Source organism: Lissotriton vulgaris, chromosome 2_1, assembly GCF_964263255.1.
Source record: "Lissotriton vulgaris chromosome 2_1, aLisVul1.2, whole genome shotgun sequence".
Lineage (NCBI taxonomy): Eukaryota > Metazoa > Chordata > Amphibia > Caudata > Salamandridae > Lissotriton > Lissotriton vulgaris.
Genome location: NC_141687.1, coordinates 1887895001 through 1887912684, shown reverse-complemented (window position 1 = coordinate 1887912684; position 17684 = coordinate 1887895001). Strand labels below are relative to the sequence as shown.

Genomic DNA, 17684 nt, shown 5'->3' with positions numbered 1-17684 from the left:
CCCTTCCTTCTAAGGCGTGCTATGGGCGGCGGGAGCAGTGCGAGGCATCTGTTACCTAGGGAGCTGTAGGGGGATTCTTAAAGGCGCGGCAGGCATTCCTCGCCAGCCATGGGCGCAGCTCCTGGAAACCCTGCGCTTTTAAAGTTATAGCGCCAGCCTGCTCAGAGCCCGCCCGGGTGCCAAATATCACACGGGGAGCAGCCCCCTCTGGGCTGGAGGGATTCTCTTTTCACCTTTCCTCTCCTTCCTGCAAGGCTGCAGCAGCCTGCTTTACTTCCCTACCCCTCCCCCGATCAGTTTGTGCGATCTACTAAATAAACACAGAAAAGGACGACTGTGTGTTTTCCAAAAGGCGCACGTCTTTTTCCAGGTGCGGGCACCAGCCACGTTTCACCTGCCCAACTAAAAAGGGCTATCCAGAGTTTAGAGCGAAGATGCAAGCCATGTGGGACGCGGAGCAAGGAAAATATGTTTTTGGTATGTCTGCTTTTATAATTTCCTTTTTTCCTTATTTCGCCTTTCTGGTGCTTCAGTGCGCGCGGCCACTCTCTCTGGGTGAAGCTTAGAAGTGCGTGTAGTCGCCTCTGCATTTCCTCACCTGCAAGTGCCGGGCAGTGCTCAGATTGTGCGCGGCACTTCAGTTCTGGGAATATTTAGGTGCATGCAAGGAAGCTGCGCCCGGACCCAGTCCGCTGAACTGCTTTACCCCGAGACTGCGATGTTTGCAAAAAGTCGACTCACTTCTGAGCATTCATATTTGCAGTACGAGTGTTGCTTTTGTGAGCCCTGCAGACTGTGTGAGGCGTGGGGGTGCTGGTGGGTGAAGCTGGGTTTGGGGAGCGGTGGTTGTGGTGTGGGGGGAGGTTGGGCGTGGGTCTGATACATCGCGAGCGCCAGATCGATAATCGATTTGAAGGGACTCACCTGTGCGGCCGGGTGGCGGCAGGGGCGGGCACGTGTGGGGTCTCTGTGCACCGCGTTGGGAGGCAGGCAGCCCCGTCGGAGGCGCCGGCTCCTCTCAGCCTCTCTACCTCCCAGCCCGGGCTTTCTCGAGCAGCAAGGCGCGGGATCCGCGGAACCCTGACTCCTGCCGTAGACAGAAGGACATCTCCGGTCCAGTCCCGTCCTGCATGTGTCCACAAAAGTTCATTGGACCCCAGATTCTTTGAAAAAAGACTAGTTCGGATGTGCACAAGTCCCCCCCCCCCCCCCCCCCTCTCTGTCCCCGGATAGATGGCAAAGCAAACGCCGTTTTCATTCAAGAATCAGCTTTTTTTCCTTTGGAAGTTGAGTTTGAGGCGGATGAGAGGCATACACTAGGGGGCAGACAGATACTGTACTTCTCCCAACCTTCTGCAGATTACTACACCCCCGCCCCCACCACAGCCTTTTCTCTGATTTAGCGCTGCACATTGTGTCAGAGGATCCCGCCCTGACAGCCCCTGGTGCTTTTCAAAGTACCACAAGCTAGTGGGTAAAAATGACATTGACATGGAAGTTCAGAGGCGCACAATGGGAGTCACTCTCCACTATTCGCGGGGCTCTCCAGAGTGTGGTGGTGGGGGGAGGGGGGAGGGCAGCACACACTGCCTGGATTCACTGAGAGGAGAGACTCAAAGGCACCCGACTTCCCACCTTGCATCCGATGGGTTTGGGATGAAGCCAGAGTTCTGACCCACGCCCTGTCACGCATTGACCCACGTCCTGCCACGCATTTACCCACGCATTGTCACGCACTGACCCACGCCCTGCCACTCACAGCGCCGCAGCCTGAACACTGCGCTGCTTAAGCAGAAGCAGGGATGCACAATTTGCTTTCAGGTAGTCAGCGTGCTCAATTCTGCTGAAGCAGTTTCCTACCACGGCCAGGCTTCCCGACATGTAAAGGAACAATGTAGGAAAGAAGGTTGCAAAAATACACTGGAGCCAAGACCCCAGTGCGGCGTAAAAGCCGCGCCTCACCCGAGCTAAATAAAGGAGTGTTCTCTTTGTGAGCAGGGTGCTTCGCTGCTGACGGCCTGGCTTTCTCTGGTTTTACCTCCTTTTTGAGATTTTCCTTCAGCATGACAACAAAATACCCTTCACCCTCCGAGCGGCCGGTGTTGACACCGTGCAGTGTAGATGTTGAATTAAAAGCAGCAATGGAGTAGTGATTTGTGTCATAAAGGCAAGCAAAGCATGAAATTCGAGAAACGTGGCTGTTTATATGTGACAAATGTGGCTGTGCATTGTCTGTGCTCAGACGACAATGATTCAATTAACAGTCACATAAGTACAGACATCTCCTAAGTGTTCGTATAAAAATTGGATTTTTTTCATATGCTGTATTCTGTAACTGGAGTGAATGTCATTTTTGGGGGGGGGGGTGAGGTCAGGGGGCGTTTACTGATTTTAAAATTATTATTTTCACTCATACTACATTTCCTGTGAGACCTAGTGAAGGCCTTTCAGGACTCCGCGCAGTGAAAACTGGACGTGCCTCTGTGTATTTTATATGACGCACTTTCTACTTATCAATATAGGGAATGAAGGGATGAGGCGCCTCCTGAAACATTTCAAAGCCACAGCACACCTTCTGGTTAGGTTCGAAGTGTTTATATTGCCCGTGCTTGGACCCTGTGTCCGGCGTGCCTCGTCGCGCGCTGCACATCGCCGTTCGCACAGAGTCTTTGCTGCTTTTTGAAGAGAGTTTGTTCGGCATTATAACAACCGAATACAGGGGTTTATATCGGCGATCGCTGCTCTGAAGTTGAGAGGATGCAGGAGAAAATCAGTTTTAGTGGTAGATAGGAGTTCGCTTTAGAGAGGACAGGAAAGGTAAATATGCATTATACATATATATGTGTATATATGTATAATGCATACATACATATATATGCGTGTGTGTGTCTGAGTGTATGTTTAATTACATACTTGCGTAGGTGTTATTATAGATGGTATAATTGCACGGTTTGGCCATGTTTCCATCTGTCAGCATCGGAGAAGGAATATAGAACTAATCACTAACTTATATCCGCTGCAGTCAGAATGCAATGTAGCACTATATTGGACCCCGGGCACGAGTATACTGGAACTCAGGCAGGACTATACTGGACCTAGGGTAGAATTATACTGGACCTACGGTAGGAGTATACTGGACCTCGGGTAGGAGTATACTGGACCTCTGGTAGAAGTATACTGGACCTCGGGTAGGAGTATACTGCACCTCGGGTAGGAGTATACTGGACCTCTGGTAGAAGTATACTGGACCTCGGGTAGCAGTATACTGGACCTCGGGTAGGAGTATACTGGACCTCGGGTAGCAGTATACTGGACCTCGGGTAGCAGTATACTGGACCTCGGGTAGAATTATACTGGACCTCGGGTAGGAGTATACTGGACCTCGGGTAGCAGTATACTGGACCTCGGGTAGCAGTATACTGGACCTCGGGTAGAATTATACTGGACCTCGGGTAGGGGTATACTGGACCTCGGGTAGCAGTATACTGGACCTCGGGTAGAATTATACTGGACCTCGGGTAGGGGTATACTGGAACTCGGGTAGGAGTATACTGGACCTCGGGTAGAATTATACTGGACCTCGGGTAGGACCTCGGGGAGGAGTATACTGGTCCTCGGGTAGAATTATACTGGACCTCGGGTAGGACCTCGGGGAGGAGTATACTGGATCTCGGGTAGAATTATACTGGACCTCGGGAGTATACTGGACCTCGGGTAGAATTATACTGGACCTCGGGTAAGAGTATACTAGACCTAGGGTAGGTGTAAAATGGACCTAGGGTAGGAGTATACTGGCCCTAGGGTAGAAGTATACTGGACTTAGGGTAGAAGTATACTGGATTTAGGGTAGGAGTATATTGGACCTAGGGTAGGAGTATACTGGACCTAGGGTAGAAGTATACTGGACTTAGGGTAGGAGTATACTGGACCTCGGGTAGAAGTATACTGGACCTAGGGTAAGAGTATACTGGACCTAGGGTAGAAGTATGCTGGACCTAGGGTAGGAGTATACTGGACCTAGGGTAAAAGTATACTGGACTTAGGGTAAAAGTATACTGGACTTAGGGTAGGAGAATATTGGACCTCTGGTACCAGTGGTTTTATATTTAATAGCGGTATCCTGGACGACGTATAACAGTGCTGGAGTTCAGGTCGCACGACGTCGGGCCAGGGCAGCACTATGCTGGACCTCGGGCAGCAGTATGCGGATGGGACCTCGGCTGCGGCATGCTCGGCCTCTGCTCGAGGTACTCTGGCCGCATGTATTCATTATACTTGGAGTTTGCTAGAATGATCCTGGACCTGAGTGAGCGGTATGCGCCCCCCCAGTCAACAGTGACAGTATGTTTTACCTCTGTTAGAAGGGTGCAGGGCCTTTGTTAACAGTATGGTGGGCTCTGGAAACAGTATGCTGTGTCTCGGCTAGAAGCATGCGGGTTCGCTGGTAATAGTTTGCTGGATCTCGGTTACAGACACGAAAATACTAAAATACTGGCGCTCGGTGGATTGCTCCATCTTCTCGCAGTTCGCGGTTAACTGTGTGGAGGACCTCGGGTTGTGGACTCCTGGCCTCGGGTTGCCGCATCCTGGCAGGTATCACATGCATTCAGGGTGCAGAACGGCCATTGTATGCCGGGCGCCCAGAGTGGCAGAGGCGCGACCCCTGCCCGCCGCTGGAAAGGCGGCTCTCTCTGCGGGCACAGCCGGGGCGCGCTCTCACGACCCTCGACCAGTCTATGCTGCACGGAAACAACAGAGCCGGTGAATTTGGGAGTCGTGTGAGCTGCACCGAAAATTCTCGGTCCTCGCCTGTGTGCATACTTTTGTGAATTAAAAAACTATCACCATTGTGGGTGAGAGGCACGAAACAGAAAATCAGTTTTAAATGTAAATATGCAAACCGGGAGTGAGTCACAAGAGAAGATGCTCGAATATATCAGTGTACACCGTATACAGAAGTCAACGTGTATAATGAAAGTATGCATGCGAGAGCATGGAGGAAAGAAGGAAGGAAGGAAAGAAGGAAGGAAGGAAGGAAAGAAGGAAAGAAAGAAGGAAAGAAAGAAAGAAGGAAAGAAAGAAAGAAAGAAAGATTGATTAAGTAGAGGCTAAAAACAAGTACATGAAACTAGAGATGCAATAGAGATAGGTTTTCCTACATATTTATGAATATGTTATGCCGACAAATATATGTGAATGGGCATGTTATACATATAAATGCTGTACTATTGGGGAAGTGAACAGATATTTGCCTGGGCTATGTTAATCTATCTATCTATCTATCTATCTATCTATCTATCTATCTATCTATCTATCTATCTATCATCTATCTATCTCTCTCTCTATCTATCTATCTATCTATCTATCTATCTATCTATCTATCTATCTCTCTCTCTCTCTATCTCTATCTATCTATCTATCTATCTATCTATCTATCTATCTATCTATCTATCTATCTATCTATCTCTCCGCGCCTGTGATAATCTATACATATTTGCCTCACTCTTCCCACATCACTTTGACGGATGTCCGCACAGGCCCTCCTTACCATGACACATACACCCCCTCGACATTTCAACCACAGCATTTAAGTTGGACTTTGACCGCGGAAGGTCCTCGGGTCCTTAACGGTCACAGAACCTGTTTTCCCACTGACCCCTGTGGGCTTATCTTAGCTATGAAGCAGGCTGGGAGCACCCCCGCCCTTGTAAGCACCCCGCGCAGGGACCTCTGCTCCCCGGTGAAGGGCCCGAGCCCCTTGAAGTGCGTGGCAGCCGCTTGCAGACGCCGCCTCGGAGCACTGCTGCAGTGAAGGCTCTGCCCCCGCGTGCACTTGGTCTAACCTCTGCTGGGAAGTGTCACTCCGCTGAGAGCCCTCTGGCCCTCTCACCCCACCCACCTGCCGCCAGCGGGTCACCACAGGCTGTTCGGAGGGGCACGAGACCTCCATTATGGACCCTGCGCACACGTTTGTATTAAGGTTCATGCACTTGAAATGAATGCCGTTTGTGCAATATGTTGTGCATGGACAACCTGATTCTTGTTAGAGTGTATTTAATATGTTACCCCTCCCCGCCACTATCAGCCTGCATCTTGGCGTTGCTAAGAGGCATACGTGAAAAACATAACTTATGTAAAATGCATATGCACATTTTTGTGTTTATTTATTTATTTGTGATATCAGTCCCGATCTGAGACAAGGCACGCAGGATCTCGCGTTAGGACCAGGCAGGGCTCCGTGGCAGCCCTCGGCAGTCAGCAGCCACTCAAAGCAGCCGGGCCAATAGCTGGCGAGGGGAGGGTCGGCTGCCCTGGCCAGTCAAACACAGCCTCCTTCCTTATAAGGCGAGCCGTCGCCATGGCAACGTGTGCTAAGTTGCAGCAGTCGTGTCAAAGTTCACTATATAGAGAGCTCTGTGAGCGGCTGGGAGAGAAAGCACTCTGCCAGGCTGCTCCTCCAAAGCGCAGAGCCCGCCGCCGAGCCCCCTCCTTAGCATCCTGGAACCCTTTGATTCCCCCTTGCTCCATTCTCTGCCTGTCTTATATTTTTTTGCATTGTGTTTTTTTTTTTAACTGGAGCCTGGAGGATGTTCTGGCGGTGGTGAGCTCCCTCTTCTCATGCCCCCACCCCCTCCATCCTCGCCAGGCTGGACTCCTTCCTGTGCATGCCATTCGGGGCTGAGCGCTTCCCAGGAAGAAGCAGCCGGGGCTGGCGGTGCGCTTGGACCTCTGAGCTGCGGGAGGACCGGCTGAGGCGCCAGTGAGAGCACCACTCCGAGCGCTCGCCCCTGCTCATGGCTGAGGCTGCGCAGTCCTGGACCCGGCCCCCTGGTACCCTGCTGCCCTCCCGCGCTGCTCCGCGGCTCTGAAAGGTCCTCGCCCCTGCTCCGCAGACCGCTGCCTCCGCACCCCCGCTCTGGGGCTCCTCTCATCTCCACAGACTGCCAGGTGACCTGGGGGAGGACGGCGAGGACCCCAGCCCGACACAAGAAGGTGGACCACGAAGTTTGAGAACGGTGCCCCAGAGATATGGCAATGGTAGTCGGCGCCTGGCGAGACCCCCAGGACGATGTGCCAGTCACCCAGGGAACACAGCCCTCGCAGGGGCCCCCTGGCCCCCCCGGCGGAGCCCCACAGACCCCGGGGCACGTGGGGCCCCCGAACCCGACCTCGCAGTCCAACCCTTCGAACCAGTCTAGCCAGCAGGGCCAGGGGGACAAGCAGCAGCAGCAGCAGCACATTGAGTGCGTGGTGTGTGGGGACAAGTCCAGCGGCAAGCACTACGGGCAGTTCACGTGCGAGGGCTGCAAGAGCTTCTTCAAGCGCAGCGTGCGGCGGAACCTCAGCTACACGTGCCGGGCCAACAGGAACTGCCCCATCGACCAGCACCACCGGAACCAGTGCCAGTACTGCCGCCTCAAGAAGTGCCTCAAAGTGGGCATGAGACGGGAAGGTATTGGGATTTCATTTGTTTTCCAGCCTTTTCCACCCCATCCCGCTCCAATTCCTGTTTTGTGTTTGCCTTAAACCCTTAGAGTCTGGGAGGAGAGAAAAGCAGATTAAGAGGGTTTGGGTAACTTAACTTTCTATAAAATATTGGCGAGGGGAGACAGTCCGCTCCACGCTGCTCCCAGTGACATCTGTAATCAGCATGTTCCTTTCGGTTTCACTTTAACATGTGCTTGACCCTATCTCGGTATTTTATTCCCCTTGTGCGCCAGTGTTTCTTGTGTTTGTCTTCCCGCTGTCCTTGTGTGTGCTTTCTTGACTTTGTGTCTGGCATACGTTTTGTTTAGTGCTTTATCCCCCTGTGTGTTTCCGCACTGTTTACATGCAAACACCCACAGCAGAAGCGAAAGTGGTTTGCTCTGTCGCTCGCCTTTTACATTATCCATACCCCACCCCCTCTTTCTTCGCCCGAGAATGTCATCTTGTAAAAGGGAGCTGAGAGATGGTTCAGATTACAGCCCGGCTGCCCATGTGTCAGCTTTGCACTGCACGCCTAACACACCGCAGGCAAACCCGCCCTCCCTGCAGCCAGCATGGCTCTCCCCTCGCCCCCTCCTTTGGCTTTTGTCTGATCCTGCATTTTAAAATCCTGTTTTATTTTTAAACGCCCGACATGCATCTGTGTCGTCAGCCCAGCTCGGCTCGTTTTGCGAGGTGGCGGGTGGATTCGCACCCAGCAACCGTGCAGCAAAGTTGGGTCGCACTGATACTAATTTAGCCCGGGAGGGTGGGGGGAAACGTGAGCTGTACAAGGAATTTCGAGAGTGGTCGTGGCGTGTTCCAGCAGCTCTGCTGTTATGTAGGTTAAGGGTGAGGGAAGTGCCCGGGCTTTCTTTGTACGTTTTTTTGCAACAGTAACTGTGCTTAAACGTTCAAAGGGCCCAGCTTGAACCCAAGCACCCCAAAGCCTTTTCGGCTGGCTCCTCGCCCTCCCGCTTCCTTTTGTCTGCAGAATCCCCCTTTCCCTCGCGTAACTGTCTGTCTGTCTCCCCATGCAAATGCGAAAGCAAAATGAAAGGCCTCGCAGCCAGGCAGCAGCTGATCAGCGCGTGGAGACGAACTCGGAATGTTATTTTCTGTTCTGCTTTTTGGCGTGCTTCATGTATAGAAAATACAATGAGGGTGTGAAGATAGCCGCAGCCAGACAGTTGGGGCTAATGCCCGGGGCTGCGAAGAAATATGATGCCAGAAAAAAAACACTTTTTTTGTAGAAAAGAAGGAGACGTAAAAGAGGATTGAAACACCGACCGTGGGAAATTGATCTGTGTTTACATAGGGAAACAGGAAGTGTTTCGCGAATAATTCACAGCAGAATTATATTTTAAGGGGAAAATGCTGTTTAGTCGAGGGGAGTGGGTGCAGTTTTGGGGACAGTGTGTGCATGGCTTGTCTGTATGCTTGTAAAGCAGGGGGCAGAAGTCGCAATGCCCTCTCCAGCCATGGAGGGCAGGCAGGCTGTGTGTGTTTGTTGCGTGTAGGTTCCCAGCACAATTCAGGTATTAATTGCTGCAGTTTCTTCTTTATTCACTGCAGCCGTCCAGAGGGGCAGAATGCCACCCACACAGCCCACTCACGGCCAGTTCGCCTTGACCAACGGGGACCCTCTGAACTGCCACTCCTACCTCTCCGGATATATCTCGCTGCTGCTGCGGGCCGAGCCCTACCCCACGTCCCGCTTCGGCAGCCAGTGCATGCAGCCCAACAACATCATGGGCATCGAGAACATCTGCGAGCTGGCCGCCCGCATGCTCTTCAGCGCCGTGGAGTGGGCCCGAAACATCCCCTTCTTCCCCGACCTGCAGATCACGGACCAGGTGGCCCTGCTGCGGCTGACCTGGAGCGAGCTCTTCGTGCTCAACGCCGCCCAGTGCTCCATGCCCCTGCACGTGGCGCCCCTGCTGGCCGCCGCCGGCCTGCACGCCTCGCCCATGTCCGCCGACCGGGTGGTGGCCTTCATGGACCACATACGGATCTTCCAGGAGCAGGTGGAGAAGCTGAAGGCGCTGCACGTGGACTCGGCCGAGTACAGCTGCCTCAAGGCCATCGTGCTCTTCACGTCAGGTAAGGACCCCGGGCTTGTGGGAGGGGGCTAGACTGCAAGTGGGAACCCTGCGCCCATCCAAGAGAAACGTGGGCATGTGCCACACCTTAAAGAGAAGCGTGTGCATGCGCCACCCTCAGATATATGCATGTCCCCCTCATCAGAGATAAGCGTGCACGTGTACCACCCTTAAAGATAAGCATGCCCTACTCCTCAGAGATAAGCGTGCACGTGTACCACCCTCAAAGAGAAGTGTGCACACGTACCACCTCTCAGAGATAAGCGTGCACATGTACCACACTCAAAGAGATGTGTGCACACGTACCACCTCTCAAAGATATGCATGTCCCACTCCTCAAAGATAAGCGTGCACATGTGCCACCCCTCAAAGATTAGCGTGCCCATGTCAAATGTCCCACTTCTCAAAGATATGCATGTCCCAATCCTCAGAGATAAGCTTGCAAATGTACCACCCTCAAAGAGAAGTGTGCACACGTACCACCTCTCAAAGATATGCATGTCCCACTCCTCAAAGACAAGCGTGCACATGTACCACCCTCAAAGAGACGTGTGTGTATGTGCCACCCCTCAAAGATATGCAGTCCTACTCCTCAAAGACAAGCGTGCACATGTACCACCCTCAAAGAGACGTGTATGCATGTGCCACCCCTCAAAGATATGCAGTCCTACTCCTCAAAGATAAGCGTGCACATGTGCCACTCCCCAAAGATGAGCATTTCCCCCTCAAAGATAAGCGTGCCCATGTGCCACCTCTCAAAGATATGCATGCCCCACTCCTCAGAGATAAGCTTGCACACGTGCCATCCCTCAAGATAAGCATTTCCACCTCAAAGATAAGCATGTGCCACCCCTCAAAGTTAAGCATTTTCCACCCCTCAAATTTAAGCATGTGCTAAAAAGATGAGCTTTTTCCACACCTCAAAGATAAGCATGAGCTACCCCTCAAAGATAAGCGTGCACATGCACCGCCCCTCAAAGATAAGTATGTGCCACCCCTCAAAGATAAGCGTGCACATATACCACTCCTCAAAGATAAGCGTGCACATGTACCAACCCTCTAAAGATAAGCGTACACATGTACCGCCCCTCAAAGATAAGCATATATATGTTCCACACCTCAAAGATAAACATATACATGTGCTACCCCTCAAAGATAAGCATATTCCACCCCTCCAAGATACGCATGTGCCACCCCTTATAGATAGGCGTGCACATGTACCACCCATCAAAGATAAGCATATACATGTGCCACCCCACAAAGATAAACGTCTATTCCTGACCACCTGAAGGACACCACCGCACATGACTCTATAAAGAAACACTTGTACATGTTAGCCGTAAAAGACAACCATGTACATGTGCCTCCTAAACTCGAAAAACGTGTACACCTAATCCCCTAAATTATACATTCGTGCATGCCAGTCCTAAAGGATAGCTTTGCCCTCGCGGGTGCATAAGCGCCATGTAAATGACATCCATGCGCAAGGTCCCCACTAAAAACACATTCGTGCATATACAAATACCACTGTGCATGTATCAGTGCACGGATCCACCTGCCCGTGTGCCTCTCCAAGGGCCATTCGTGTACATGCTTGCCACATCTGTCAGCTACCGTACACGCACGCAGTTTAAATCATGCCCCGAGCATGCTCCCTCCAAAGAATACCCATGTAAAGTGCCCCTCCAAAGGACAGGCAGGTCCCTATGCCATTACAAAGCGTGACATTGTAAACATGCTCCGTGTACACGTCCTCGCTTTATAGGTTTGGGATGCCCTTGAACGTACGCCCCTCTAAAGGAAATACGCGCACACCTTTTCACTTATAGGAAAAAGCATGATAAACATTGGCACAGGGTACATGCCTATTTAAAGAATACCCACTTATAATAAAGGATGTTCTACCACAGTTGCCATGTATATTAGGCATATTGTAAATATATACATTATTATGTAGATTATGGGATACCCAGCCCATACAACATGTCAAAGACACGCACACTAGTATTGCAGCATTTAATTAACCACCACTGCCCTTCGAAACAACTCAATGTGGCCATCGTAAAAATGTAAACATGAAGGGGGCAACAGATCCCAGGCAAGCTTTATACTGGGCGCCCAGCACTCCCTGACGAAAAGTAAACATTCAGACGTAGGGCATTTAATTACAAGGCCTGACCCGATCATAGCAGCCCTTTGCCTCCATGGTGCGCAGATTAATATGAGTTTATTGGACATAAGTCCCCTTAGAATGGAACACTATAAAATGTATAGATTTGCAAGCCTTTGCACTGAAGTGCAAGAGAAAGCCATGCTGTAACAGATTCAATTATGTCTCTATCTCTATCCATCCATCCATCCAGCCAGCCACACGCGCAGAGCACTCACTTGTTCCCTAGATGGAACTTAAGATGTGCACATATCATGTGGACATTCTCTTAGTCTAACCCTACACACTGAAGAGCACTCCAAAAAGTCGCATAATTCATGAATACTTTGTAAACATGTAAAACGCTTTTAACAAGCCACTTTTGTGCATGAGCATAAAGCCGGTTTCTTCCCCAATAAACTGAAACTGCTGACGAGGGGTCATTGGATAATACCTGGGACATCCCGCCTCAGCACTACATTGTTTCGAGTCGAGGCGCTGTATAGTACTTCCCCAAGAAAGTAAACCCGAGGCCACATCCTGTTGTATGCAAATCCGGCAATGCTAGGATATGTAATGAGGCCTGGTGCAGGGTGCCCTTTCGGAGTCCTGCCTCTGATAGAAATGATGGGCGTGGGCAGTCATTTTGAAGCCTTCACCCTGTCACTGCTGTGAATGTAAAAAGCTTGGCTGGGCAGGAGGGGTGGAGACGTCCAGGTTTACCGTTGGTTTCTTTGTGAGAATCACTGGCCACGGGGGTCGTACCAGTCACTGGGGCTGGGCCTGGCAGTGCACGGCAATGGTTCATCGGAGCTTTTAAGCCGGAGCCGATATGGGGGCACGCGATTCACAAACTCTCCCCCTGCTTTGTTTAAGACCCATGTCATTTCTTTAAAGTCATCTAGTTCTTGCACTGTGAATCGCGCTATATTTTTTTTATTTTTTATACACTGTTTGCACATTTAAAAATAGTACGCCCTTTAATTGTGACCAGTTAATCATTAAAACATCCTCTCTTCTTTGTGTAGAACAGTTCGCATTTCTCCGAGTTCTTGGTCGGGGGAGCCTCGCTAGCACAGCCTCGGAGAGCTGACAGAGCCTGGAGTTGCTTAGGGGTGATTTAGCGCTGTTTGGAAAGCACGGGGCCTGCTGTGCAGGGTATGCAAATTGCCTCTCAGTTAGCGACGCGTTTTAAGAAGCAGGGTTCACACATGCTTCAGGCCGCTTAGGACCCTAAATGTAGGTGGCTAGAAGACAGATAAGGACAGGCTTTTCTCTGTTTCCAGTGGCGTTGGAGGGTGTGGGGAGCAGCCGGCATGTCTGAGCGCTGCCGGGGGCAGCACACTGGCGAGCCTGGTCACAGCCTGTGAGCTGTGCCCAGACGCCTCCGATTTAACGCGGGCGCCTTTTCTTGTTTGCTTTGTTTATATTTCTCGACCAATTTCTCTTTAATTCTCCCTTCTTACCCGCAACCCACCCACTAGAAAAAAAGTACACATTCGACCGGGGATACTTCTGAAAAAAAGTCGGCTGAACTGAAGAGAGAGATCACGGTGTGCATGGCTGCCCCTGAATAGAGTAAACTGACAAGACCCCCTTAAAAGCGCCACTTAAGTCAGTTTCAAAGTAGAAAGGGGAAAAAACGCTGATCGGCCTTCTGAGAAGCTCTTCGTGAATCCGGGGAGTGAGGCCGATCGCTGCCCCTTGCAGCTAAGCCCCCCTAAACAACAATGGGGGTTTACACTGCAGCCTCCCCTGCTGCCAGGCTGGGTTCGAACCTTTGCCTTGTGCCACCGGTAGGTTCCCTCCTTACTCTGCCCTCCAAGCCCGCCCCAGCTCGAACAAAACAGCATTTCTGCAAAATGTTTCTACTGAACGTGAATGGTGTTTTCGGTCGCCCACCGAGGCCTTCAGACTCAATTAAGCAGCCCTGTGTGTGTGTCAATGACTGCCTTACTCACCCCTAACGCATCTGATGACTGCTTTTTTCCCTTCAAATCTTTCAAAAGTGATGACTGCATATTTTGTATCTTTTTCCCTCAGATGCCTGTGGCCTGTCCGATGTAGCCCACGTAGAAAGTTTGCAGGAGAAGTCCCAGTGTGCCCTGGAGGAGTATGTCAGGAGCCAGTACCCCAACCAGCCCACCCGCTTTGGAAAGCTTTTGCTTCGCCTGCCATCCCTCCGTACCGTCTCTTCTTCGGTCATAGAACAACTTTTTTTCGTCCGCTTGGTAGGTAAAACCCCCATAGAGACCCTAATAAGAGATATGTTACTGTCTGGCAGCAGTTTTAACTGGCCTTACATGTCTATCCAGTAAACAGACACTGCACGAGAAAAACAGGAACACGAGAGGACAATATACAGACTTTGGGGTCAGTTTGCTTGAAGTCCTCCTGCTAAGCAAGGAGAAATCAAAATTAAAAATAACGCTGTTACAACACGTTTACGAGAAGACGAGAGAGAGGGGAACAATTTAATGGACTGTGAAGTGAAAAAAAGACTTGTTATTGAACTTTTACAGACTGAAAACAAAAACTCCTGTGTCGTTCACAACAACTTGCTACTTATCATTTTTGTAAAAAAAAAGGAAAGAAATTAATCTTTTTTGTAAACTTTTAAAAAATATCGCTAAAAGTGCATTTAAGGAGATTTGAAGAAAATTAGCAAAGAGGAAAAAGTAAGTCTTTTTTTTCCAAATTCCTAATTGTCCTGTGTCCATGTATCTATAGCTGTTTTTTTGTATTTTTCTGGTTCCAAACCAGTTTATTCTGTGGTTCAAGTAATACTTTTTTGATATAATCTTGGCTTCTTTTTTAAAAATAGAAAATGGTATCCTTAAAATATATGTGTTCTGCAAGAACTAAAACACAGTTCATAAAAATATCATAGGAAATTCCGTGGGACTCAAAATGAGAGATGCAGTGAATGCGCACTTATATGTGATGACCCTTCTAAATTTTGTGACAGCTGAGAGCTATAATTTTAAACTCCCCAAATGAACCACTCACGTCACATAAATTGCCCAATAGGCTGTCCATAATCTGATAAACACATTAAAAATTGGACTTCTGTTCGTAAAGAGGGTGGTGTCTAAGACACAGTATGACATTGAATGACAATTTGAATATTTCTTTTGGAATTTCAACTGGGTTCCACCTTGGCTGCTATCCAAGCCCACAACTGTTTGTATTTCTGCAAACACTTTGTATTATACATGTTGATATTTTTCCCTTTAAAAATACAATTGACATCAGCATGACAAATAACACTGTTGGCACTTATAGATACTGTGATTGGTTCAATATTTCAGACAAGCAGTTTTGTGTTAAAGACTGAGTTTTTTAAGTGCAGCATTTAATGAAATACTGTAAACGTTATAATAACTAGACTGTCAGGTCGAGTTGTGTGTTATATTCTGAAGAAAAAAAATACCTGAAAAGCATTTAGAAATTAAAACATTATTTAATATCTGAAAGTTGCTTGGATGCCACGAATGTCTTTCGGACTAAGAGGGAATCAGAAGTATCCCTTGGTTTATTTTTTAGTATTTATTTCTAGGTTCCCAAATTATTTGATTGCCACACACAGTTTGCCCACTGGCTTGCGGGTGGTAGTTAATTTGCCTACTGAACATGGGGGAGGGATTAAAAAAATAAATGGTATTATCTCTGACCCAGAAGACAGTGTTTTACTGCGTTGTTGTGAACCTCCCCATTCACATAACTCGCCCTCCTGCTACCTAACCAGGACTTTGCAGAAAAAGGCCCTTATATTTGTCACACTTAAGTGCCTGCATAGCGAAGGTATTGTTGTGAAAAGTATTTCAAAGCGTGGGATCAGTATCTCGTTTTCTGATAATAAACATGCCATGTGTTTGTACATTTCAGAGTCACAGGCACAAGCTCACTCGTGCAAGCTAAAAGCAGTATTTGTAAATATAGGTCAGATCTTTTCAGAGCCCCTTTTCAAACCTGTGTGTGATTTCAACTTTATTGTACGGTCCCCGTTCATCGTCGTAGCTGTTGGGAGGGCTTCAAAACTTAGTGACTTAGCACTGAAGGTTTTTTTTAATGTACATACGACCCACATATGCCTCCTTTTCTACATTAGACTGTGAAAGCATGACAGCAGGTCATCACCATATTTTAAATCTGAGATATATATGTATATATACATGTACATTTTTGATTGTGTAAATGCAATCTGTGCATTTAGTATATAGCCCTTGTAATAATAATCAAGAAACTGAACAGGGTGAGCTGGTTTGGAGGGGAAGCTATTTTTTCAGCGAATTTGCTTCTATTTTTTTTGTTTGGGTCTGCAGCAGATGCTTGGTGTAGGGAAGCTTGCCGTCATGTCCTCATTTGAGACGGCTCTCTGCCACACACGTGCGAACAGTATTGTGTCATGTCAGCCCTCACCACAATCAACGAGGGGCAATGTCCTAAAAGTCAAGCAAACGCACACTGGTTTGCAGCTTGATCCAAATAGGCACTCCGGACCAGAACAAAAAAATATAATGTATGATTGTGATTTTGAAAAGTAGTTTTACATCCGACCCACGGCTTCTTTATATACATATATACATATATAAATAAAATAATATTGAAGGGTATTGCTGACTTTAGAGCTAGCTTTTTCTATTGCAAGTGACATGTGAGTATGTGAAGTTTATATTACGACTAAAACACAGGATATCTTCTCGTTTGTTTTGTGTTAGCCTATTGTAAACAAAGCATTTGTTGTAAATTGTTATTGGTATTAAATTATAATTTATGATTTTCAAATCAAACGTCTTCCTCTGTGTCCTTGCCTCCTTCCACTGTGAGCAGTGTTTACAAAGTGCAGATTCGCGAAAATGGTGTCTTCACCCAAAAACAGGGGTGTGCTTTGGGGATTCACTGAGAAGATGTGTTTATAGATGCCGGCTTGGTCTGAGTTTATGGCATTTAAAGAAAGTTTTTCTTTTCACGCTGGGTTAGAACAAAAGCTCTCCCCAGCAATTGAAATGGGACAAAGGCGGGGAGGCTGGTCTGCAGGGCTTGTCTTGTGTGAATTTGACGAGATTTTTAAAGCTGCAAAACATGGCGACTCTTTCCCTGTAAGTGTCCCTTCCCTCCTCCCCTCCCCCACCACCCTTTCTGGTTTCCGTCTGATCTGTTTTACTTACATTCACCGATTTTTTATTTACTAAAGTATTTTTATTTTTTTCGACAAATGAACACTGGGCTGAAGGGCTCGCTGAAATATCCAGCGCTGAAAAAGAGAAGTGTCAGAGGCACACGGGCTTGTATGGAATGTTTAATGTTTGAGATGTGTGTGTTTTGTTGGGGGATGGGTGCCCTAGCACCGAACGAGCTCCTTCCTTCTGTAGCCCACAGACTCCTGGCTCATTTGCTTGACATGGATTTATGATCACTGGGTGGTGTAGGAGTGTGGGGGCGGCCAACTGCTTTTATTTAGTTAATAGGCGGGATGCTGAAAAGCGCCCACACTCCCTGCATTCACATTGTACCCTGGTTGAAGCTGGGGTGAAGGCGCGTTCCCTGGGCCCAGTGAGTTCTGGCTCCGATGTAGGGCTGGTTTTGTGGGGTGCAGTTGTGTTTTCAGGCGGATGCTTGCAGGGGAAGAGCTAGCGTGTGAAAGTCTGCCTTTGCAGTCGGCACAGTGCTGTCCTGTGAGCTCAGCCAACATGGCGGCTCCCAGCGCAGCCTTCACGGAGAGCTCTGAGCACGGTCAGCCGTGTAATGGGAAACACATTGGGCTCGGGGCCGTGGAGAGCCGGGGACGCTCCCAGCTCAGGCCCACTCGCCCACGGCTTCCGGGCAGGCCCACGTCTCCGGGAAATGATGCCGAGTTCTTCTCCCGCCGAGGAGAGGGCGCACGGCACACGGGGCCAGGGGAAGCCGTCTGTCTGCAGCCTTAGCCGGTCAGAGCTGCCTTCCTGCAGCCGAGGCCGGGAGAG

General features: G+C 49.2%; 1 protein-coding gene across 3 annotated transcripts; it reads left to right on the top strand.

The window, feature by feature from the left end:
- Positions 1–289: 289 nt before the first annotated feature.
- On the top strand, positions 290–16515 carry NR2F2 (nuclear receptor subfamily 2 group F member 2). 3 transcript variants are annotated; one of them, XM_086958086.1, is made up of 3 exons: positions 290–477; positions 9043–9570; positions 13762–16515. In XM_086958086.1, the coding sequence occupies exons 1-3, from the start codon at positions 435–437 to the stop codon at positions 14034–14036; spliced, it is 846 nt and encodes a 281-aa protein (XP_086814212.1). In that variant the 5' UTR covers positions 290–434; the 3' UTR covers positions 14037–16515. The 3 variants fall into 3 exon arrangements, with proteins under 3 accessions (XP_086814212.1, XP_086814210.1, XP_086814209.1); XM_086958084.1 differs by lacking the exon at positions 290–477 and adding an exon at positions 6407–7453; XM_086958083.1 differs by lacking the exon at positions 290–477 and adding an exon at positions 6903–7453 and having other exon boundaries at positions 9022–9570.
- The last annotated feature ends 1169 nt before the right edge of the window (positions 16516–17684 follow it).

What these genes read in the sequence shown, in the direction of transcription:
- NR2F2 (XM_086958083.1), top strand. Translation starts at nt 7,030, where the DNA reads ATGGCAATGGTAGTCGGCGCCTGGCGAGACCCCCAGGACGATGTGCCA. An exon ending in AGTGGGCATGAGACGGGAAG is followed by an intron (nt 7,454 to 9,021) that starts GTATTGGGATTT and finishes TAATTGCTGCAG; the next exon opens with TTTCTTCTTTATTCACTGCA. An exon ending in CATCGTGCTCTTCACGTCAG is followed by an intron (nt 9,571 to 13,761) that starts GTAAGGACCCCG and finishes TTTTTCCCTCAG; the next exon opens with ATGCCTGTGGCCTGTCCGAT.